This window comes from Theileria equi (genome assembly GCF_000342415.1).
Source record: "Theileria equi strain WA chromosome 4 map unlocalized gcontig_1105316255033, whole genome shotgun sequence".
Classification (NCBI taxonomy): Eukaryota; Apicomplexa; class Aconoidasida; order Piroplasmida; family Theileriidae; genus Theileria; species Theileria equi.
In genome coordinates, this window is record NW_004668228.1 from 355,075 (window position 1) to 379,755 (window position 24,681).

At 41.6% G+C, this 24,681-nt stretch overlaps 9 protein-coding genes across 9 annotated transcripts; 6 read left to right on the forward strand and 3 right to left on the reverse strand.

The window, feature by feature from the left end:
• Positions 1 to 65: 65 nt before the first annotated feature.
• On the reverse strand, positions 66 to 2,417 carry BEWA_013320 (conserved hypothetical protein; the record flags this gene model as incomplete). The annotated part of the gene is made up of 1 exon (XM_004832168.1): positions 66 to 2,417. One exon carries the CDS (start codon positions 2,415 to 2,417, stop codon positions 66 to 68), a length of 2,352 nt encoding a protein of 783 aa, XP_004832225.1.
• Positions 2,418 to 4,620: 2,203 nt separating this feature from the next.
• BEWA_013330 (conserved hypothetical protein) lies at positions 4,621 to 6,457 on the forward strand (the record flags this gene model as incomplete). Its single annotated transcript, XM_004832169.1, has 6 exons — positions 4,621 to 4,704; positions 4,747 to 4,894; positions 4,928 to 5,139; positions 5,174 to 5,479; positions 5,514 to 6,267; positions 6,303 to 6,457. The coding sequence occupies 6 exons, from the start codon at positions 4,621 to 4,623 to the stop codon at positions 6,455 to 6,457; spliced, it is 1,659 nt and encodes a 552-aa protein (XP_004832226.1).
• A 187-nt stretch (positions 6,458 to 6,644) lies between these two features.
• Positions 6,645 to 9,794, forward strand: BEWA_013340 (hypothetical protein; the record flags this gene model as incomplete). Its single annotated transcript, XM_004832170.1, has 1 exon — positions 6,645 to 9,794. One exon carries the CDS (start codon positions 6,645 to 6,647, stop codon positions 9,792 to 9,794), a length of 3,150 nt encoding a protein of 1,049 aa, XP_004832227.1.
• Positions 9,795 to 12,531: 2,737 nt separating this feature from the next.
• On the forward strand, positions 12,532 to 13,671 carry BEWA_013350 (choline/ethanolamine kinase, putative; the record flags this gene model as incomplete). Its single annotated transcript, XM_004832171.1, has 1 exon — positions 12,532 to 13,671. The coding sequence occupies one exon, from the start codon at positions 12,532 to 12,534 to the stop codon at positions 13,669 to 13,671; it is 1,140 nt and encodes a 379-aa protein (XP_004832228.1).
• A 1,287-nt stretch (positions 13,672 to 14,958) lies between these two features.
• Positions 14,959 to 17,283, forward strand: BEWA_013360 (conserved hypothetical protein; the record flags this gene model as incomplete). The annotated part of the gene is made up of 1 exon (XM_004832172.1): positions 14,959 to 17,283. One exon carries the CDS (start codon positions 14,959 to 14,961, stop codon positions 17,281 to 17,283), a length of 2,325 nt encoding a protein of 774 aa, XP_004832229.1.
• Positions 17,284 to 17,729: 446 nt separating this feature from the next.
• Positions 17,730 to 18,134, reverse strand: BEWA_013370 (hypothetical protein; the record flags this gene model as incomplete). Its single annotated transcript, XM_004832173.1, has 1 exon — positions 17,730 to 18,134. One exon carries the CDS (start codon positions 18,132 to 18,134, stop codon positions 17,730 to 17,732), a length of 405 nt encoding a protein of 134 aa, XP_004832230.1.
• Positions 18,135 to 18,365: 231 nt separating this feature from the next.
• BEWA_013380 (conserved hypothetical protein) lies at positions 18,366 to 19,166 on the reverse strand (the record flags this gene model as incomplete). The annotated part of the gene is made up of 1 exon (XM_004832174.1): positions 18,366 to 19,166. The coding sequence occupies one exon, from the start codon at positions 19,164 to 19,166 to the stop codon at positions 18,366 to 18,368; it is 801 nt and encodes a 266-aa protein (XP_004832231.1).
• Positions 19,167 to 21,086: 1,920 nt separating this feature from the next.
• BEWA_013390 (hypothetical protein) lies at positions 21,087 to 21,893 on the forward strand (the record flags this gene model as incomplete). The annotated part of the gene is made up of 1 exon (XM_004832175.1): positions 21,087 to 21,893. The coding sequence occupies one exon, from the start codon at positions 21,087 to 21,089 to the stop codon at positions 21,891 to 21,893; it is 807 nt and encodes a 268-aa protein (XP_004832232.1).
• A 730-nt stretch (positions 21,894 to 22,623) lies between these two features.
• On the forward strand, positions 22,624 to 24,198 carry BEWA_013400 (hypothetical protein; the record flags this gene model as incomplete). The annotated part of the gene is made up of 1 exon (XM_004832176.1): positions 22,624 to 24,198. One exon carries the CDS (start codon positions 22,624 to 22,626, stop codon positions 24,196 to 24,198), a length of 1,575 nt encoding a protein of 524 aa, XP_004832233.1.
• Between the last annotated feature and the right edge of the window lie 483 nt (positions 24,199 to 24,681).

Sequence of the window (24,681 nt, forward strand, 5' to 3'; positions counted from 1 at the left end):
ATGGAAACGAGGCGTACAGAAGCAAATATAGGGGAAGTGAGACAGGTATAGGGAAAATAGACAAATTAGACTTCAGACATTCTCTTGCGCTTGTCAGGTGTCTTCCTCCTTCTAATTTTATCATGGAGGTTATTCTTAGCATTCTTTTGCTGTTCAATGGACTCACGGACACCCCTGAGATACTTGAGGGCATCTAGCGTGATTCTCTTGCCTGCCCTCTGAATATCATGTAGCCATTCAAAGGCATATCCTCTGCGTTTGCATGTTTTCAAACAGTTGTAAGCTGCAACATCCCAGAGACCAAGGACATAAGCTGCCTTGTAGAGTTCTACAATAGTCATGTCTCCAAAGGTAGACTTTGCCGCAACTTTAAGTCCATTAGCCTCCAAAACAGGGTCACAAAGCTCTGCATTCTTCATCCTATCCATGTGGAGCACCTTCCTTAAATTGGCCCTTCCGTTGGTTCCAATAGGAATGTTGAATCCCGGGTACCATCTAATGAGGTTTCCGGGTCGAACTGTATTCTCCACAAACTTTGCGAATGCACTAGCTTCTTCAAAGGCTCCATTCTTTATGCCTGGCGCCTTTGGCGGAAACTTTGTTCTAAAGTTTCTGACATCACCGTTGCTATCCACGTTCCACCAGCTAACTTCATGGACACCATCCCAATCCCAGCTAATAGTAGGGGAATAGCAGAGACCAGTGTCATCATTTTTAAAGCGCATTAACCCGTCATTCAAGTTGGCAGATGATGCAATGGCCCTGCTGCTCAAGACCTGCTTTGTGAGCTTCAATTTATCCCCGCTAACCCTGGTGTAAACTGTATGGTCCTCTGGAGGGGCAACATCCAACTGTGAGTCGTCATACTTTTTACCCAGGTCAATAATGTAGCTGCTAAGAAAAACTTCTGGTGGAAGCGTGTAGGTAGATGGGCCGTCCACGTATTCTTGTGCGTAAACGTTCCTAAGGATTTCCATGAAATGAGCTTTTGTCGCCTCTGAAGGCTCCATCTGAAACGCCGGTTCGCGCGTAATTCTCGTAAGACGGGAATACTGAGGTACTTCCTGTGAAGCGTTAGAGGAGAAAGAAGATACGGAATCCCTACCCTCAAGGGATATCCTACCCTGTATCTTGTCATTTGGATGCATATTTGCCGGATGCTCCAACGCATACATTTCAGAATTATTTGGGCTGGCATTCGTTGATACAGTATGTGTATCAAGCGAATAACATGAGAGCAAACTGTCGAGGGATTTCGTATAACCCTCCATTGAAAAAGCATCCATCTTATAATACGGTGATTTCATGGTTCCATTTCCGAAAAATTGTTGGCCTGTCTCGCCATTGAACCCATCATAAACTGCATGATTAAGACTTTTCCTTTTAAGTGCATTTGGACCTGCACCATGCACTGCCATATCCTGATTATACATTAAGTCAGCGTACAAGGGCTTTTCTTTGTTCGCATACGATTGTTCATTCATTTGTCCAGCCATAGCATTTTGTCCTCTGAGTGGAGTTACATTAGTTGCGTCCATTAACGAATTAAAGAGAGCGAGATCTTGGGTGCTTACTCTTTTCACTGCTGCGCTTTTGCTGGTTTTTCCTACAGGTTTGCCTGCTGCTTTTGGTACAACTTTTACACCACTTGCGAGTGGAGCTGCATTATTGATGGTTCCATTCACTGGAATAACACTACCGATATGCCCACCTCTTGCAACGTGTCCACCAAGTATGGGAGTGGAAACACTTGACATTGGCGACATGGTAGTTGAGACGTACTCAACTTTCCCATTACTTTGGGGCAATACTTGTGCTTTAACTGCCTTATTCACACCAGATTCCGTACGTAAAGAATCAATAAATCCATTTGGATCCACATGTCTAGTATGGTCATCTCCGTCAATGGGTAGCATGTGTGGATCATCCACAGGGATAACGTCCAGTCCCTTTAAACCACCGAGTTCCGGAATGGTATACTGGGTATACGGATCATTTGTCACATCTTGTTCTATAAACTGCGTCTTATTATAGTCTCCATAGAAAGCTGGGTCATGGTAGACATCCCTATAAAAGTTTGGGTTCTCAGCCGTTTCATATAGCCCGGGGTTATGGTAGATTGAAGCATTTTGGAGTATAGAATCGTGGTCAAAGTGTACTGAATACGGGTCAAAATTGGTGGTAAACGCGAATCCGTCACCTAAAATCAAAGAATCTGTGTTGTAAAAATTTTTAGTGTATGAAGTACCATTTCTCGTGTACGATGTTCCGTACTTTGTATACGAGTTGCCAAAGTTATATACTAGGCTGTCATCTATTCCGTAGAACGAATCTTCCAATGTGCTTTTAAAATAGTTGTCAATCTCGCCCATAGATGTATGTGTGTCCTGAGCCACAGGTGCTATTAGTGAATTCATTTCACTGGACGCGTGCGAATAGTTGGTCGTATCTATTCCTGCGTGTTCAAATTTTTGCAGTTGATAAGCTTTTTAAATCAATAGACTTCTCCAATAGAGAGTTGAAATATCCTTGTCTAGAAGCCGAAATTTCAAATTGCGTGGCCCAGACAGAGTCGTTTTGCAGAAAACACGTCTTTCAAGTTAATAACACCCCTTGCCAGCTTTTACAAAGGATAAAACTAAAATGTCAGTGTTCCTTTCTTGATAAATTTGTCTAACCGAGTCATTCACCCAAAGCAGCCCAAAAATGCTAAATCGTCATTCTTTACCAACTCATTGAGGATATTTTAGAATTCAGAGAGCTTTCTTAAAGCACAAGCGAATTATTTTTACTCAAAACATGCAAAGGCGAATTTTCTCCGGGATTCCACCAAGGACCCAACAACCCAAAATAAACTGTCTATTCACCCTCGTTTATAAAATATTTACGGGCTCACGGAACGCCCCTTTGATCTACACAAACACGTCCACTGGATGGGAGACCAACGCGATTGTAATCCGAGCTTCACGAGTAGGTTGCCGCCCCTGTCTAGTTTGGCTTCCTACAGAAATGTTCCACTTAGACAAACTATGCAGCAATATAGTATACTTTAGACGTAGATTTTAGCTAGGAATGTTACCCAGAGTGTCTGTTTTGCTGCCAGGTACCCGAAAATGAGTCTCTGTTTGCACTGCAGCGCCTCGACCATGTGCTCCTCCATATCTCTACCCTACTGCCCCGAAACCGGCACATTGACACGCGTATACGCTACGTATCCAAACTCACTGTCTGCAATTGCTTGCATAATTCACACATGGCCACCCGCGCTGACCACGTCGCTTTGGGGGAGGACAAAATGGATCTACCGAGTGCAAATCGCCAATGGAGCATAACCGCAAACCTACCATGACTAGAATCTATCAGAGAGGTCCCAAATCACCAAAAATTTGGTCCGTAAATCACACTTTTGCGCTCCCAGCCACCACGGGCTAGACAGCACCTTTTAGCCTCGCAAGTCCGCCGAAATTCCACTCGTAGGAACAATAATATAAATCTATGGATGTAGCTGGAGCGAATTGTACTATAGATAGCCAGGAAGACAAGAACGAACCGATCCCTAGACACGGTCACGCTAGACAGGCAGATTTACGGATATTTGGAGCTAGACAAATTGGCATAATTTAAAAGAGTTTATTGGTAAAGTAAATGTGCTCTTTTGGTGGCCATATTCCTTGTCTAGCCGATCGAGGTGTTATCCAGCGTCTTTCGCCGGTGATTTAGACACACACTTGAGAAACTATCGGCTAAATCCGCAGTAAATGTCACCGTCAAACTACACGTGAGCGTTAGAGCTCGTTCTTTCGGGACCTCATAACGACGTCACACACTCACTATACACATTTAACGTAAAATGCGATTCTCGGTCCAACTCGTTGCATTGTTGCTCTATTACACTAAAAGTATTTACTGTACCTCAAACCATCGCAAAACAAGGCGCGGGAACGATCATTTGGGCCTGCAACCACAGCCGCGATTTAGTCAAGTAGGAATCACGCTCTCCATAGCTTTACATATTATACATTCGCTTCTCTAGTCTCTACTACCCATAGGAAGCGCAAGAAATGAATTTGATGCAAACAACAATTCACGCATAGGCCGCTGAGAAGAGCATTCCGGAGCTTCTATCGTTCATGTTTCACCCCCCCGTGACTCCCAGGGCTCTCGACATTGGACTGGAGGACTCAAACAAGGTGAGGAGTGCGGGAGTTTGGCTTTAAAACTCCCCTAGTAGCCAACACACATTCTTCCTTCAGGGACTACTCGACGCCATCAAGCTCAACGAGGGTATGTTTGAGACGCGTTGTACTCAGCCAACACAGACGAGGAAGACGTAACTCGCCTGCTAAACTCCCTGGAGCAGAGGGAACAGAACCAGGTGGACTCCTTCTACCAGGACTTCCAGATCCAAAACGCAGGACTCGAGGAAATCAATAACTTGATATCGAAATGAATCTTTGATAACCTCGAAATTGAGCAAAGAGAACAAACGGATGTTATGTTTAAAGTGCAGTTGATTTTCGTGTGGAGCAAAAGTAACGCAACTCCACTCGTCATTTTACATGTATTTTACAAGACCCAAGATACACGGATAATTCGAGTATATCCGTAGAGCCATGCAAAATGGCGAATAAAATCGATTTAAGTACCGTAAAGCTGGTCCGTAAGACGAATCCTACGGCAGCAAAGAATCTCTTGAAAAAAATCGTTAGTTTTCTCGGTTAAACTCGCTCTACATCTCCATTTTAGAAGCGCAAGAATAAAAAGAGCCAAGTACAGGCGGAACCTGCGAAAACAAACGCGCAGGTGCTAAAGGAGGCCCTGAAGGAGCATTTCAAGGACTTTGAGAGCCACCTAAAGGACTCTCAAGGTGTAGAAATCGAATATGTAGCGCCAGGTACTGCTTATTCCACAATGACACGCTTTGCAGAGGGTGATTTTGGCGCATTTAATGAAGTTTTTGAAAAGTTTGACCAACTAGAGAACCACGCTCTGGACATTGAGCCGCAAAAGGTCGTAGAAGAGACTGTGGAAGAGGCCTTTGACGACTCTGACTCCGAGGAAGATGAAGCTCACAAGACCATGAGCGCCAAGAAGCTCTTTAAACTCATGAACCGTCCCACCTTGGCCCAGCTCAAACAGGTATCTCATTTACACCTCGCTTACAGAAATACAGGCGGCTGACAAGCCAGAGGTTGTAGAAATTTGGGATACAACGGCATCTGATCCTAAATTCCTCGTCCATCTAAAGGGACTCCGCAACACAATTCCCGTGCCTGCGCACTGGAGTGAAAAGACACGCTACATGCAAGGAAGGCGTGGTATTGAAAAACCAGCGTATAAGCTTCCCCCGTATATTGAAGCCACAAAGATCTCAGAGATTAGAAGTGCGCTTCAGATTAAGGAGTCTGAAAAGACCCTAAAGCAAAAGCAAAGGGAAAAAGTTAGGCCAAAGGCACATCGCATGGATATCGACTACCAGGTTTATCGATTCCCAGTCCATACACTTGCTGCAGACTCTTCACGACGCATTTTTCAAGTACGCAACGAAACCTTCCATGACAAAGTACGGCGATATTTACTTTGAAGGAAAGGAAATGGTGTTGAGAATGCGTAGATACAAACCTGGTCAGCTTTCTGCTAAACTCAAGCATGCATTGGGTGTTGGAGAAAATGCCCCTCCTCCGTGGCTGATCAACATGCAGAGATTCGGGCCGCCTCCAAGCTACCCAAACCTTCGAATTCCTGGCGTAAATGCTCCACTACCAGAGAGCGCCTCTTTTGGTTACCATGCGGGTGGTTGGGGGCAGCTCCCAGTGGACAGCCACGGAAATCCCCTGTTCGGATACATTGATGCTGCGTATTACGCGGATAACCACATCAACAAGGACTACTGGGGAGAAGTTCCAAAGATGTTTGAAGAGTCGGAACCGGAGGAATCGAGCGATGAAGAAGAGGAAGAGAAGGAACGCAAGGAACCAGACGGAACACAGTCTGTAATCGCACCAGTAGCTGATACCCCGATACCAGTTGGAATGAAGACTCCAATGATCGATGGAGGTCTAGACACTCCGTTGGATATAAAGACACCGGCGGCACCCAGGAAGGCGTACACTGTATTGCAACCAAAAGTCGCAACAAATGTCCCGGGAACGCTATTCGGATCGCAAGTTACTTATCAAATGCCGCCACCAGTTGCGGTTCCACTTGGTGGGGGAGGAACTGCTACGCCGTTTGGCGGAATCGCCACGCCTTCTCTAACTGCGGATGGTAAGACAATGCTCATTTAGACATTAAATATGCAGAAGCTGATGGTACGGCTACGACCGACGATATTATGAGACAACTAAAGTACCATGAGAGTAAAGCCAAAAAGGCACATGAGGCCGCTGGAATTGAAGTATCCGGCGACGCATCGGTTCCAAAGCCTAAGAAAAAGAAGAAGGAATTTAAGTTTTAAATCCTACCCAGGTACCTGTATATAGTTTATAATTACGCTCCAATAACGGCGCCTACTCACTCTGCCCTGTCTATAACCCTCAAAGGGTGCAAGGAATACGAAAATGGCAGTGATTGGAACACACAAATTCAATGCAGAGAACTTTTTTCATTGTAGCAAATAATAATGCAGTACATCACGGCCTAGAATGGTTGTCTCTATTCAGCAGAAGGATCGGCTCAAGAAAGCGGCCTTCTTTTTTGCTGGACTGGGACATCTTCAACCAATGTTACTAGCAGCTACTAACTCTGACTACCTACTGGACAGGTTCCTTCTAGAGAGGCGTTGTTCCAGTGAGTATGTCTCTAGGATGGTTACATCATTCATCTTCATAGAGATCATAGCAACTGTTCTCATAGCAGGATTTGCGGTATGCCTTGGACTCTATCCAGACTTTTTTAGTAAGATATCCAGAGAGAAGGAAGAAGACTTTAGAGGTTATCTCACTGTTGCTATCCAATGGATCATTTTCCTTGGCTACGTTCAAATCTTCTTTGCGTTTACCAGAGGTGGAGAGAAAGGGCACATTCAGTGGTTCTACTATTCCATACTATTTCAACACTTTTTTACCTGTATCATAGGTGCAGGTATTGGATTTATAGACGTGGACAGGGCACTTTGGTATCTCATGACCCTTCCTATGTCACCCGTTCTCATCTTCTTCTACCAGATGCTCATTCATTTGTGGGCTCGTAAGAAAGGTCTGGCTTATCCAGCGTATCTTGTGGTCAAGAATCAGATATGGTTGGGACTTGTCAACTCATTTATGGTGATGACACTATGGACAATAGCCTACTTTCCTGGACTGTATAACTCTCAGCCAATTCCAGATGTTGTAGAAATCAAGATAGAGTTTGATAAAACAGATTCATACGACTGTACTACTAGTGGACCCAATCGTGTTTGTATGCTCGTTGGTAGCAGTAAAGGTCCACCTCAGGGATACACATGCTATCGTCATACACCGGATATTTCTGGACACTTTAAGGGGAGGAAAATCATTGTTAAGGAGATATGTAAAGGATGTTCTAAAAATGGGATTAAAAATGTCTCTTTTCCAGAGCATGAGTTTTGTACATGTGTAGAGGTCTACCGGTCCACTGCCAAGAGGGAGTGGGTCCTAGTTAAGCTTCTGATGGAGGATGGCTCGGTATACTATTATTGTCCCAGGAGTAACAGTGGGTGGTGTGTTGGCAAGCTGTCGAGTGCTAATAAGTTAGAGAACGGCAAGCTCCAAGAGATACTCAAGGAAATTAATGATGGTAATGGTGGCGGTAATAAAATTAAAGACAGTGGAGAATTCCAAAGTAAGCTACTCAATCAAGCTTCTCAACAAGGTGCTACTGCTAATAATACAACTTCTTATGCTGATGAGATAGTACTTAATATAAGCAACACTACCAATTATGTCTGTCAATCTGAAGGATCTAACAAGACAGACATTATTGTGACAGTTACCGAAGATAAGACCCTTGTACCTTCAGCTCTGAGAGAACAATATACTTGTTACACCCATCAACCTAGTGTAAGTTGTAAGCTAGATGAGACTCTTAGAGACAAAAAAGGTCAACCTTACCCATTGTATACGACGGATGACACATTTAGGAATACGAAAGTTGATCATATGCATGTTTACTGCAAGATTGCTGATGGAAGTAGGGTTGACCTCCTTGTGATAGTCACAGACGATGGTAGTAGACACTACTACTGTCAGAATGAGTATGGCCAAGTGACTGGCACTAAGCTTAATGACGGAAGGTATGTATCCGATGAGTGTCTTAAGAATTTACTAATCCTTATCCAAGTTGGCGATGGTAAACTATATGGTAATGGTCTTAGAGGTCTTAATAGTGGTAACCAATACAGTGAGACAATTCAGGATGGTAACAAGCCTAAGGAGACATCATCCAGTTCCCCTCATAGCCTTACTCTTGACATAGGAAACAGATATCCTTATATATGCACAAATAATGGATACAAGGATAACGTAAAGACCCTAATATCTGTTGAGGGAAAGATGGAACCGCAAATATGTAGTAAATACACTAAGTTTGTTCATAGACTAGACTCAGGTTATAAATCTTGCATAGATTCTCTGAAACATATTAACGACTATTTAGACCTCAAACCATGCATTAGTGATTTAGTGGATGAAGTAGCGGTATACTATGAGGGTGGTAACCCTATTAAAGATCCCCTCCTAATTTGCATTAAAAAGTCCAAGTATGATTCTTCTAAGTCGAAGAATGAAGATACCTACTCCTACTACTGCAAGGGGAAGGATAAATGCTGGTACCGGTATGTTTATAAAGAGGGAGAAAGCTGTAAAAAGGTAAATACCGAACTGAATACCCTGCTTAATCTACTTAAAGACAATCCACTTACCAACAATAATTACTCTAGCGTCAATGGTGCTAAACTCCAATCTGATCATGCTAATTATGACTACTGGAAAGTATTAGGTAATCACGATGGTGGCTCATGGTGGAACCCTCTATACTGGCGTTTATCTGGTACCTTCATGCCACTCTTTATGCATGGTTTAGCAGTTGGTGCTATGGGTTCAATTTATCCTCATTTGGTTCCCAAGACTTTGGTATCTGCTAAGCATAGTGGTACATTTAACATCACCAGTATGTTTTTGGCACCACTTCCTCACATTTTTAATCTCTTTCTTGCTGAGACCAAGAGCCCTGCATTTGCCGGCGTTGATTGGATTGTGAAACCATGGTACCTTGCCTGGCTTCTCTATATACCATACTTTTTATCGTTTCTATTAATCATCTTTAACATTCACTACCCACGTCGGAATGCTTGTTGTTACATTAGAAGTCACACTTGGTTGGCATTTCTCATTATGCTTTTTGTTAGTTTTATCAATGAAATTCTCCTGGCAGTAGGAAGGGGTGGTATAATGACCCAGAGAAGTGGAAATATACGTCTAGGAGGAAATCGTGAAGGTTTAAAGAATGATCATTCTCTCTTTAATAAAATAGCTCCTTTGATGTCACTTTCTTATATACCATTCTGGTTGACCACATCTCCAATGATAAAGAGTTATGCTCATAGTGTTGACCAGTACTTGTCTGATAAGGATAGGATTTTTTGGCCTACTTCATGTTGTGGCTTTTGGAGTTCTTTTGGATATTGGTGTAAATGTGGTTGTCATGGCCTTTATACCAGTCTTCCTAAACTGTTGACTTTTAATATGAGGACTGCGTTGACTCATAAGGATGACCGTTTGTTTGTTTTGGTTACTTCTGACTTACCCAAAGAGGAATGGTTTACTGATTGGTAACAGAGTAACAAGTAGGTTGTCTACAGTGTTATATAAATTTGCCATATTAGACATTTCAAAGCGTTATGATGTATATTTTAATAACCGCTGGAAGAATACTGGCGGCAAGTGGTCATAAGCTTAACTAGAAGATCTCAGGAAACATGATGGAATATAAGCAAACTAGTGGTTAGGTCCTTTCTATCGCTTGAAAGACCATTCACTCAGCCTGTAAATTAACATTCTAACCCTCCGGAAAATCATAATTCCGGACTTGTAGAGAGTTTTAATAAAGGTGGAGCCAATACTACACACTCAAATAATTAAAGTGCTCCCAAACAAAACTACTGTAGAAATTATTCCAGTAGTTCACTAAATCAGCGGAATTCACAAGATACAGAATGATAAAACACATTAATTTCTGTTGTCATTTATTTTTGTACTCATTCATTCCTTTCTAGTCTCTACTTCTTTCTACATGAATATTCTCCAGTGGTTTGAGATTCTCGAGAATTAGACAGAATCCACTGACTCCAGGAATGAACCCAAACTCACCCTTCTTTGGCCAGTAAACTTGTACTCATTAAAAGTACGTTATCTAGTAGAGATGGTCATGGAAAAGCTCAATTATACATCCTGGTAAATATTGTGGAAGGTTCTTCATTGGTCCAAGAGAGGAGCTACAGCCTTTCTAGAAGGAATGGAATACTCATACCAAAACAATCACAAGATGAAATTGGAGATATTTTATATAATAAATGGATGGTAGACAGAAGACTACTAGACCCATATGTTCCTTCATTCACTTGTCTTATTTATCCCCAGATTGTCTAGAAGAAATCATTCTCTTCCTTTTAATTTCACACAATGAGGATCCATAGTCTCTTATTAATCGCTTTCTTCTGTAAAGTATGTTATGGAAAGAGTGGTCATAGAATCCACTATGGTGATAATGGACCTTTTTCTAAACACAAGCAAACTCAGAGCACTCCAGAAAATGCTACTACAAATTCACAGGAATCTGGAAATCTCACAACGGAAGATAATAGTACCAACTCAAGTAATCCTGGAGACTCTGGAGATACTAAAGAGAAGTCTAAGAAAAAGTCATTTTGGAGTCGTTGGTGTTGCTGTTAACAATTTTTCCGAAAGTATGATGCTTCCAAATATAAAAGCGAGATAAGTATAAACATCTCTGAGCTATATCTTTCAGGCAGTGCTTACAGATACTTCTTGGCCTCTTCAAATAAATTAGAATTCTAACGACCAAATTAAACTTGCAGACTATCATATCATCTTGTAAGAATACTTAATTGTTCTTTGTTTTTGTACACAGTTTTGCCATGTAAAATGTGTTTTAATGGGCCAAGAATTAGTTTAATGCATGAGTATAGTCTATGGATACGTTTAAAGTTATACCAAAATAAACGGAATTCAGCTGCTGTAAATATTTTAATGGAGTAGTAGGAACACTCCAAAATGGAAGAATGAACCAAAGAGGATTTCCAAAGTAAAAGACTGGTCCATTAAATCCTGTAGAGATATTGAGACATTAAAATCTGACATTCGTTGGCTCATAACAATTCATTCCTATCTCCAGGGAAATTCCGTATAAAAACGTTCATAAAGGCTAATAAACAATTATGGAATACGTAATACAGAGCATAATGGCTCAAATGGCATTATTGACCCCAATTATATAAAATAAAATGCTCTGCATGCAGAATCTATAACCTCTGTTTTCAGAATGTTAGACGCTTAATAGAGGGCCCGTGGCATTCCTGTTTTATGTCTACTGTAGATTTGCCATGGTCTTTCTATTGTTTGTCGTCAAATTTCCATACGTAATTTTGTTAGAATTCTCCCTAGAGAAGAGGCACTGAGATTCAGAATTGGGAGATCTTTACATCCATTTCATAGCACCAAGGTCGCAAAAGTGTCTGTGCAGGCTATGAATTTGTGCCTGTAGTTTCTGTAGGATGCGTTCTGTATAGCGCATTCTTCTTTCTGTAACTATACATGCCCTTTATGAGATGCTTAATCGGATGCATTCTATAGCGTTGGCAGTGTAACGTAAGGAGTCAAAGGAAGGACCTCAAAACATTTGTCTGATCTTCCTTGGATCGCCCATTTACTCGGTGGGTACATACAGCATCCACTACTTGCTCCAACACTTATAGTTGCCCTCAGAGAGCATCAGCTAACGTCTACAGTCTACACCATTGACCAGGATTTGGAAGTGTAGAGACGATTCTCATCCGCGCTAGACCAAGGGCGTAACCTCATCTCTCTAATTCAGCCGCTTTGTCTGTGATGGAGCCACTCATACACATCCCAGGGTATTCTCCCATGTATGCGCAAAATCCTGGACCTTCTACGTGGAATCCAGCAGCTTTATTCCTTTTCTTGCGGATAACGAAACTGGAATTTGCGGTTGCACCGTTAAGTCCATAAAATGGCAGGAGTATGTGCGATTGCATCCCTTGGGAGGCTCTAGGCTTTCGGGGGAGCCCTGGCCCATGAATATCGTCAAAAACAAAGAGCCCAAAGTCTCCATTGTGCCCGGAGAATTTATGGACTAAGGGGGTTAAAAATCCCGTCCTTTTCCTCTTCTTCCCCATGGAGGAAGAACTCAGGTCTCGTTACGCGCGTGAATGATCGTTATCGCATGTTAAACCTGGTATATTCGTGCCAGAGAATTGTTTTAGTTTATTCAACTCCACATTTTACCATTCTGTATTCTCTGGGTCGGTGAGCGATGGCGGAAGAAGAGACTTTGGCAAAGGACGTTTCTTCTGGACATGAAGAGACGCAAAAGGCTGAAAGCTCCGGGAAAATCCCGGATTTCCATGAGCTATCCATGGACAAACTCTCGTTCTGGAAGGAAGTTTCGCAGAACAAAATCACCGTAAAGCTACTGGACGAAAAAACGTCAACCAATCGTATCTACAAGGTGGATATCTGGGATGAATCTGGCTCATACGTCCTAAAGACTCTTCTGGTAAAGAAATTTACAATCCTCGGCTCCACCATCGACGACGGGAATACACAAATCCAGGTGTTTGAAACGCTCGGAGAACACGGTCTAGGCGCCAGAGTAGTCTACCGATCAGACGATACGCTCATTAAAGACTTCATTGAGGGGTCATGTCTGGAAAACGACTCCTTTATGTACCTTCCTACGTTGGTTTCCTTGGCGTCTTCACTCGCCAAGTTCCACAAGTTCGCAACTGGTGTAGCTTCTCCCAACTGGGATAGGACACCCAGACTCTTCAAGAATATTGAAGCTTGGATTCCACGTGCCAGAGAGGTCGTCAAGGAGTATGACAACTATATAGACATTGAAAAGCTCATTGGGTATTTCGGCGACATGCGTGCTATTCTTGAAAAGCACTTTAAGGAGTCACCGGCATTTACGAATAACGTTAGGTTCTGCCACAATGATCTCTACTGCAAAAATATACTGGAGACGACTTCCGGAATCCGTTTGATTGACTACGACTACTCCGGGTTCAACTATGTCGGCTTTGATGTTTCACAGATTTTTAACCAGGTACACATCTTCTTCGACCCAAATGACCCCAAGAAGTTCATGGAGTATACGACGCTAGATCTGCCACTCGAAATGAAGAGGTTCTTTGTGAGTGTCTATCTCTCAGAGGCGCTTGAAAGGAACGTCATGCTGACTGACAAACTTGTTGATGAGTTCCTGGCCTCTCTGAGGATCCATACACTTGGTCTGGGGGTATTCTGGTCTTTTGCAGGTATAATACTCCTAGGAACATCAAAACAAACGCCAGTTCTTCCTCCAGAATTTCTCATGCGTTATAGCCACGTCTTCTGTGGTCTATACGAAAAGACACTACAGGAACTCAAAGACCTTGGAGTTGTAAATTGAAGTACCCTGGGATATTCCCATTTTTAATTTTAATAGGCATGTTGCCATGGAAACTGAATTTTAGCATTTCACGGACTGGAGAATAAAACAAAGTGCCAGTTTTGCACTGAGTCTCTCTGAAACAACGTTGCGGGATTTCGCAACTACAGTTCCCTCGTTTGGGAATTGAAAACACTCGACATTTCAATTTGTACGTTCGGCAAGTTCTTCCTCATTCTCTCAAATGGGGTCTACATTTCTTATTCTGGCCTGTTTAGGCGTTATGCAACCTGTTTTAACATTTTATTCTTTTTAATGTGCTTGTAGGTATATACTTGAGGTGGGACTGGCTTATCCATCTTCCTTGGTTCCGTAAAGGTCTAGAGTATGCACACTGTTTCCTAATCTATGCATGCAATGTGTAGAGTAAACAGTCGATATAAAGTGTAGTGGTCCACAGTATATGGCTTCTTGAAGTGTAAAGAGAGGAATCATTTAAAGGGTAGAACTGCGGTCCTTGTGAATACACAAGTTTGGATATACGAGGCAATATCAGATGCATACTAGGCAGAATTGTGGCTAGCGGAGTCCGAATAACAGTCAAATGCTAATGTACGTTTTGGAAATTGTCAAAATTTGTGAAAATAGAGTGCGGAAGTTTAAAGAGTAAAGATACCCCGGACACAAGAAGAAGCGCATTTGCCCGAATACAAGATTCTTTACCAGGAGAAGAAAGATAATCACAAGAGTAACGCTGTAATGGGAATGTATAGAGCCGGAAATGACTGTGATTTGAGATTAAGCTTCGGAACTTTATGTGCAGATTGAGGCCAAGAGATTTCCGTACACAGTGACCTAGAGACCAAACAACTGGGTTCATTACAGTTCATGTACATCCATACAATCCATTGAATGTGTTAGTTCAGACCCCTGTGGCTATTCCTCGATAGTTTAAACTTGTTTACAAAAAGTAGAAGAGTTGCACATCAAACTAGTGCACTGTCCACGATATACTTGTCTCAGAAAGTATTCAAGAATCTTAGCTTTGGTAGTAAGAGCCTAGAGAGGAACCGTATGCCCCTGGAATCACTCGTAGGTGTAAAAAACACGATATCATCAACCAGTGAGTATTTGACCAAGAGACTGCACGCAATAAATGCATTGATATAAGGTGGCACCTAAAAACTGTGGAATCTTCGCGAAAACAGCCAGTAAGGAGCTCATTTTTAGAAAAGGCTCTCCTCGGACCCCAGAAGGAAAGGAAGAGGCTGAAACCAGATGACATACACATAGTCATGTGCCGCCACCATGAATTTTATCGCAATTTTGTTCGTTCTCCACGTATTCGCGGCCGGTCTCTGCGAGAACACCAGGTCTGCGGAGAAGGTGACTCTGGACATCGCACACGTGGACTCTTGTTCCATAAAAACCCTCAAAAGATGGGTATATGAGTTGTGCACTGGCATATATACAGCCAAAGATGGCTACCAGATCTCAACAGTGGTGGATAAGGAGACACCTCTCTGGATCTCTGCCAGAGGTCATTCCTGTGAGCACGTGGTTGTAGTTTTCGGGAAGAATGGCATTCCAAGATCTGTGGTTGTGTATACGAGCGATGATGAGCACGCGAAAAGCTGTCTGTACCTAGAAAGGGTAGGGTCGGAATGGGTGTCTGTCACGGAAGAAGAGTTTTACAAGAGATTCCACGCGTTAATAGTAAAGGAAGCCCTCTTTGACTCTGTGGAAGTCGACATTAATCAAAAGGAAACGTCTATAAGGCTATATGCGACAAACTCTCCCAGTTTACCCTTTCTTGTGTACGCTCCAAACGTCGGCTATCGCATTAAAAGGGTTGGAGACGGCTGGATTAAAACCATTTGGAAGGCTAAATTGGAAGACGAAGAATGTACCTACGCCTCCCTGTATCCAAAAGATGAGCCGAAACTGGCGTATCTGATAGTTAGAAACCCCGATGTTACAAGGAAGATGTTCTTCCACAAGGCAAATAGTTCATGGGAGCCTATAAAGAAGGAGATATACCTAAAGGAGTTGGACAAGGCCGGTTTCAACTTGGCAAAGTTAAACGATAAAGCTACCCTTGATATCAGAAACGTTGACAAGGGTAAATTCCGTGATCATGCCTACATCCTCCGTGGATATGAAGCTCTCTACAGACCTCTTCCAGGCTTCAGAATTGACAAGGTTGTAGACGGCGAAGATCTCATATGGGAGCCTTTGGATGGAGAACAGTGTATATACGTATCCGCAATTGTTCAAGACGTGCTACCCGTAACATGCTATCTGTTCATTGTAGATGAGCATGACGACAGAACGATCCTTCACTATATAAAAGACGGGAATTCTTGGAGGTTTGTGGATAATGATACGTATTTCACTTTTCTAACGGATGGAGACAATCCCGCATTTACACATAGAGGTGGCACTCACAAGTTGGTAAGCAGTGGCTTTAAGAATAAACAAGGCCATAGACTCACAACATATGCTTCGACCGTTGATAATCCAAAGGGAGATATCATTCTGGTTCACGGCTTCCGTGGATATTTTAAAGCCGACTTTGGTAGGTATAACTACCTGTGGAATTTTAAGCAGTTTGGATATCCATCTGCACCAAATGTATATAAACTATTTGTTGATGAGGATTCGGAGTTGCAAAAGAATCCTTCTGTTGCTAATAGATATAAGCACTTGTTTGAACATGCAAGTGAAGACGATTTTAATGCTTTTGAAATGGCTCATAAATTCAAGTATAATGGAGGCTTTTCACAAGTTTTAAATAAACTTGGCTATAATGTCTACGGATTTGACCACCAGTCTCAGGGTCTATCTGAGGCCATTAGCGATTTAAGATGTTATGTGAACAATTTTAAAGACTACATTTACGACACTCTGCAGTTTGTCAGTATAGTGAAAAGGGGTAAATTTGGGGATCCCGATGAAGAGTGGAATGAAGGGGCAGTATACAAGAACATTCCTACGGATAGAAAGGTTTTCCTAATTGGCCATTCCATGGGTGCAAATATTTCAATTAGGGCCATTCAGGAGTTCCACAAGCATGCAGAAGGGGGAGCGAGGCTTATAGACGGCCTAATTTGTACGTCTGCAATGCTTAATTTGGATCACCATTTAAACACCCCTGTAAAGAGATTATTTAGGAAAATGTCCAAGCTATTGACCTTACTTGTACCTTATGAAACTACTCGTTATGAGCAACTCTTGGATAATGGAGAATCATTTGATATGTTTGCCAGATACAATGACCCGTTTTTCCACTCTAGCTGGACTGTTATGAAGACACATACAACCCTATTTGATGCTGCCGAAGATATTCACAAGGAAGAACATATGCGCTATTATCCAAAGGACCTGCCCACTTTGTTATTCCATGCAAACGATGATTTCATGTGTAATATAAAGGGTCCCAGGGACATGATTAAAAACTACTTTAGCGATAGCAAAGTCACAAGGCTCATTGAAATAGAAGGAACATGCCACTATTTAACTGTTGCTCACGCCGGATCACGTCTTGTGTTACAATTTCATGACTGGTTACATAACACACCTAAAATGACCAGTGCAACAAGGGGAATTGCCCTAAAATCTGATGAATTATAAGGGAAATAAATGGTACTAACATTTTAAGTAACAAGTACATGTCTTGTAATTTCTATAAAGTTATCTTTCATACACATTATGGTAGCTTAATTCTGACTATACTACTAATTAAACTTCCCTGGGCATATGTCCTACATGGATTTTGGAACTCTAGCTTCTCACTCTCCTTGAGTCCAAGGAATAATGTGCAGTGTTCCTGGAAGAAGAATGATGGACTACAAACACGTATTACTCATTCACTCTACCCATGCATGTAAGAGGGACTACCATTAATTAAATACACACTCCAATGGAGCATGAACAAAATATATAATTGCGGTACTGCATTGTGTCAAGAGGGAGTAGTCACAAGGAGTTATTATTTAGATGGAGTAGAAGGATGTAAACTAGGTTAGGAGATTATGACCTTTATCACCATAACATCCTAGAGTATCAATGAGGAATCACTAATTAGAGTCTTTATAAGTCTTAGATGAAGCGGTAGAAGGATCAAGAAATGCTAATCCAAACCTTTTCATTCCATTGAGTTTCTTGAAGAAATTGTCCTTTTCGACGGAGATCCATTCACCACCAACATTCCTCTCAAAGTATTTCTTTGCCTTCAAATTTCTCTCTACAACTGCCATTTCCAGTAGTTCTACATTCTCTTTCTTATAAACAAGGCAAGAAAGACAATAGTCACCGTTTCCACCATTCCATAGCCTTTTACCACCATCCTTTACTCCAATTGGAACATTGCCAAGTTTAGGATAAAAGTGCTTTGTAGTGCCCATTGTTCCATTCCTTTCTAGATTTGGGAGTATGGCAATCGTAGATATGTTAAACTCTATTTTGGGCTGTATAGTATGCATTTTTGATACTAAAGCAGGATGTCAAGCATTGAGCAGTGGTGTCTAAACTTGGGAAGCAAGGATCCCAGGCAACTAGAACGTCATGCATGCAGATATCATGGGAATCTTAAGAATGTATGTAGTCCTTTAGACGTTGAGATCGCACAGCTTTGCCGTGATAAAATTTAACATTTATGACAAATTAAATGACCTATTCTACCATTTTGTAGTAGGCTTTCGAGTGTGTTTATACTAGGATTTGAACTGCATTAGTAGAGCATTTACAGTTTCGATTGATAAATCGCCCTTGTTGTTGCTGAGAATATACTCTCTGGAATTTTTGTGATTGAGTATGAATCTTTCAGTAATGTTGGAGAATAGAGACATTAAGAAACACATGATGTAATCGAAAGAAAGTGCGATATCGTTAATGATATTGTCAAGTTTTATGATATCATCTCCTATAATTCCCTGTCCATTATAATATTCGAGAATAGGGAAACAACCATTTAGTCCTCTTCCAGTAAAGATTCCTCCGATAAAGCCATTTATGGATGCCAAGAGGAGGAGGAAAAATGAAGAGTTGGTGAATTCAAATTTGCAAGTCCAAATGTTCCAGACGATAAATGTAGCAAGAGAAATAGTTGATATCCATATAAGATGAAGAGTCAAATCCCTTGTGATTAAAAATAAAAAATGAGACTGAGAAGGAGTCTTTTCAGATGGGTCAATAGTTTCATCAAAGTTTCCGGCATAATTTACGCCTATAAAGTCACAGAACATGAAAGACAGCGAGATGACAAGCTTCTCTCTGTTAGACAAATCTATGAGGAACGGTATGAGACAGGGATGAAAGAACACCCTCAGAACAGTTCCAACGGTCTGTATAACAAGACGAGGTGAATAATACGGCACAACCACTATGACCTTGCCTAGCAATCTTACCTTTGTTGGTTCACTGCTGTTAGTGCTGGCATCAGCACCGTTAGTATTCTCCTGCTTCTTCTTTGCCTCCTCCTCTTCAATCTTTTTGACACGCTCGTCATACCTCATGTGGAGATAGGTGACCCAGAAGGCTGTGAAAATTCCGACGACTACTCTGACTCCATAGCACAGGGTCGCGCACAATCTCATCTGAGGAATGCTGCTGGTACCTATAATGTGCTCAGCGATTATCTGGAACAGTCCCATGGAGATCGATCCAAATGGGTAGCCAGAATAGAGAGTTGAAGCTGCAGAATTTAGGAATAGCTTTGATATCACAAATGTGGATGCCTGAAGAATTGGCGCCTCGAGAATTCCAACTATTCCACAAAGAATGATGAAGAACATCAAGTTTTTATTCTACCTCGCGGCGCTATTCACTAGCGCTGTAGTGGCCGATGGCGAAGAGAAGGTTGTGGTACTCACGGATTCCACACTACATGATTTCGTTGCAAAGCACGAACACGTACTCGTCAAGTTCTACGCTGATTGGTGAGTGAATTGATACAATTATCGGATGTGTGGTCATCAAGGGGTCTGTGTATACAGGATGGGTGTTGCGGAGATCTGTGCAGTGTATCTGTAGCTATAGTTATTCTTGTACACTGATCATTCATTCATCCATACTGACAATTCTGCTCACACCAGTTGAGACATTAATGGATCGTTAATATGGGAGACTAGGGAAAGGTGATTGGAAGATAGTATGAAGAAAACTATGGAAGGATGACAAGTAGTAGGAGTCTGAGGAAGAACTAAAGGATGAATTGGCTGTTGTGGGTGCTAGTGAAGCTAAAGAATCTACTTCTGACTCTTCTACTGAATGTGATAACAGTTGTAATGCTAGAGGACCCTAAAGACTTTATGCTAAAGATAAAGAACCTGAAACAGTTGGATCTAAAGAACAAGTTCTTGCTTCCTCTGACTCTACTTATACTACTTCTGTTCATACTGGCGCTAATCACTTGCTGCTTCTGGAGAAACCGCTCAGCACCTGTAGAGAACCTCTTCCTTTCTATGGTCATACTCTTTCCTTCTCTATGGTCCCTCAAACTGATACTCATTCTTTTTGTCCTGAAAGACTTTAAGGTCAGATTCAAGCTATAGTTTTTAAAGACCCGGTCACTTCTAATCAAGGCTCTTCTTAAGATCTTTTAGGGAAAATCTTTGGAGCTGCTTCAGTTTTTGTACAGGTGGAGCAGGATACTACCTCTGGAAAAGCTTCTTCCTCGACGTATTTCCACGTCTGATATTTAAAGATCTCCTAGAGATACTCCTGATTCCCATTGATGTGTAAATCTGGATCACCTCCTACTCCATCTCAATCTAAATAGTGACTCCTTACTCCCTATGGATATAATGCAGTATGTTCTCCCTACCCTTGGTGGGAGGTAGAGACACTCCCTCTGGACTACTCTCTTGTTGGTATACTGGAATGCTATAATCCACATGACCTTTTAGAGTCTCTAACCTTAACTCTTGGTATACAGTATTACTCGTTTTGTTATAGAGGTACATGTCTTGAGAGTACTTTTAATATGTAGTATATGTTGAACAGACTGTATTTTGTGGTCCATTATTCCATCACACAATCTACCACAAACCTCCAATGGGGTGTGCATGCAGAATTAAATGATGAGATATTTCCTCAATTTACACAGTAAATGCTCAGGGTGTGTGATACTCATAGTTCAACATTTAAAAATGGTTCAAAATAGTCATTCTTGTTTGCATATTCGCCTTGTAATGGTGCTAGTTCAGCAGATATTCACCCCCTTTCTGCCTCTGCAAAATTCCTTCTGTATGCTTTCCTGGAAGAATACGAACCTCTCAAGAGTCATTCATATTTATGCTTAGACTCTAATCGTGCTCAAAACATCACCCATTCTACCCTACCATTTCCTACAAAGTGGCAGCAATGATAAAAGCCTGTATATCACCCCATCCAAAGGCTCTAAATGGATGAGTGCGGCAAATACCAGAGACAAAATGGTAGTCTTTTACTTGTTCTTGATCTCTAACCTCCATACGTTATGCTCCTGTGGAGATACGGAAGAAAGGCGTGATGGACCTCAAGAGGTTAGCTCAAACACAAACCGCATGTCCAGTTTTCGTACAATAAACCTTGCTGATCCCAGCCCCAATGTTTGTAAAGTACTCGACTTAATCTCTGAATATGGGCCTGTAAGAGTACATGTTCCGGTAAATGAACGAGTTGTAGGAAGGGTGATTAACGATCTTGAAACCGTATGGAACTCATCAGAGCAGGGTGAAGTATGTCTATACTGCATAACATTTCCCAAGGGTACCAACCATCTAGTTGTTATTATTGCAAAAGAAACACCTCTAGGGTTAGATCACCTTTATTTCAAGAGAAAAGGAGGTGGCTGGAAGTCGTCCACAAAGGGGTATATAGACAAGATACCGAAACTAAAGCACAATAAGAACCCGAATTATACTACGACCCTGAACATTTCTACCGAACTACAGCACTGTCATATTGTAAGGGAAAGTTTGTATGGAGTATCCGTATCATTATACTTTTCCAGGGAAGACTACCAGATTCAGAAGGTCGTCGATGATACCGAAACAATATGGCAGGCAGAGGACGAGAAGAATGAAAAATTATTCATAGCACAGTTTTATTCCAGACAAAACACCCCTCCAATGCTATTAATTTGGATCATGAAAAGGTATGTCATGGAAAGGTTACACTACGTAAAGAAAAGACGTACGTGGGACAAGGTCCCTGCAGTTGTTTTTAATGAAACATTTGCTGAAATGAAGAGGGTTTAGAGATAAATCTGAGAGATTTGCAAATGAATGTGGAGATGGAATCAGATTCCCTAATTTTCGCAGTTTATCCACATGCACTAAAGTTGATGTCTGGAACATCGAGATGATAAAAATCTTAATGCAGGTTATCTATATTTGCTAATTATTTACCCGTCATTTCGTCAATATGCACATTTACTTTCCCCGGCCTAAAGTCCGTTATTTATCAGAATTTGCGACATGAAAGGCTATACTTTGAATATGCTTTACGGACTACTGCCAACTATTTTAATGCCATTTAAAAGCGGTCAAGTGGCTCTTCAAATGTAAAATTCCAGGACACATCTCCGACAGGAATAGACACCATTTAATTCACCTTGTGCCCATTAGAGAAAACACACATTGCACAACCTAAAGCTGCACAAGTGCACCAAGGTAGCGAGTATAGACCCGTTAGAGATAGCTGCAAATTCCCCATGGCTGTAACTATACTAATCTTTCTGTTTGAATTCAGAGAGAAAAGAGAATATAGCAGGACAGAATGAAATTAATAGGGGTGCTCTGTTTCATCTCTTTTCTGCAGAGGAATGTACTAGGGGGAAATGCAGAGAGTAAGGAGGAGGAAAGATCTCTAACGGGTGAAAGTAACAGTCTATATTCAAGAGGACTAGACATAGCGAAAGGTACAAGGGAAAAACAAGTCAGGTACTTTAAGCACACTATAAATGGGTTGGATTGTAATTCCTATGATATGGATAGGAGTCATTTTTTCAACATAGTTTTCGATGGAGGGGCACAAGTGTGGAAGGCTGGAACCGATCATGAAGAATGCCACAGCGTTGAGCACTATGTAAGACTTTTGTTTCCTGAGCTACTTGTCCTGAATATTCTCCGTCGTACCGGTTTTGATCACCTATACTTTGGAAAGGTTGACGGTGAATGGACCGAAATTAGCAAGAGCAAATTCAATGTTATCTTAACCAAAATGAAATATACAGATACTTTTGACCCTGAGTCTGTGTTGCAGAAAGAAAAGAAGAGGTGCCCGGTAAATTATCCTCTGGTTGTTTTAGACATTTCAGAACCAGACGCATCAAAATTTTACATTAATGAAAACCAACATGGTCAAGTCTCCCATGTACAATATATTGGAAATGTTGGCGAATATATAACAGCCGTCGTAGACGAAGTTGACGAGATATGGATAGGCGGGCCACGTGAAAGATGCGCAGTTGTGGCATCGTACACGAGGGGAGAAGACGCACTTATTACTCTATGGATAGTCAAGACAAGGTTGGAAGTTTTGCGATTCAAGAAAATAAATGGTAAATGGAAAAGCATCCCCTGGGAAGAGTTTAATGTGGAGTTGACAAGAATGATGAAAAATAGGAGGAGCCAAGAACCAGTCGTTAGTTATTCCGCCTCAGATGAAAGTCTACAAAACATTCACAATGAAAACCTCAGGGGTACAAGCCAGAGAATTGTTACATGCAGACGTTATTCGTTTCAAGATAGTTTCTCACAAAGGAATTACTGGCATTTAATTGACAAGCACGAGAGCTATGGGTCGGATAGTGGTGAGGAAGAAAGACGTTATATCACTTTGAATTTGGCCAATGCAAAGTCTGGTCCCTTTAGCATTTACGAAGACATAATAGGTGATACTTTCTGCAGATCATACTCCGTGTCCAATGTTTACTGTATAGATCGAGTCATCTACGGAGACGAACTGCTTTGGAATAGACAGGAAAATACAAACTGTAAAGGGGTACATTCCTACTCTTACAACGGTGAAACCGTCTTTAAATTGAACATCCACAAGGGAAACGTGTTATGCCCTAGATACTTTAGAAGGAGAGACTCTAGATTTACAGAGGTATCTGAAGATGAATACAATATTTGTTCCGGAAATGGCGATGAAGAGGTATCGATTGAGGAGTCCCAATCGCTGGTATCGGTGGATCTTGCATGCGAGCACCCCTCTTCTTTCACTTTTCTAGAACAAAATGTAATCGACGGCTATCCGTATAATAAGTACGCTCCACCACTAACTTACTTTTTTAATGTGATCAGAGATAATGGCAATGAAGTCTGGAGAGCTAGTGGGAATGAGAAATGTCTATGCGCATATTCCTGTTCTGTCAACGGAACGACAAGGCTCATATTGGAAATATTAGGGGATGAAGAAGCATTTTTCAAATTTTTTGAGAAAGTTGGTGGAACATGGAATGAGATCGAGTACGAAGAATCTTCCACAGAGACCCTGTCAGAACCAAACAGACCTACACTCGACGGCGCTGGATGTTCCAAGTGGAATTCTTTCTGATTAAATGGATGGCATCATACCTTTATAGCATTCCATACGCGTTGGTTTATCAGTATGCATATGGGTTATAGAGCAACTATGGCTCCAGGAGATAGTCCTTAATGACTATGCATTAGGAAAGGTTGTCAAGGCCATACTCGATGCTCCCATAAAGATGGGTCAATGTACTAACAAGGGCAGTTTAAAAGGAGGATAACCATCCTCTTTTATTCCTCCAGACCTGGGCATCTTATAGAAAAGATTGTGGACGGAGAGAAGGAAGTATGGACTGCCAGTGATAATCAAGTTTGCTATCTCTGTGAATACTACCCAAAGAGCGCTTCCGGAAAGGTCAAGTTACATGTCAGGAAGAACGAAGACTTATTATCATTTTCTTCTTTTAGAAAGTCGATGGCAGCTGGAAGGTAAAGCATAGCAAATGATGGATCCAGGGTAAATTCTTTTACACCCAAAAGTGGTACTAAATAAAGGAGTTATTTCCCT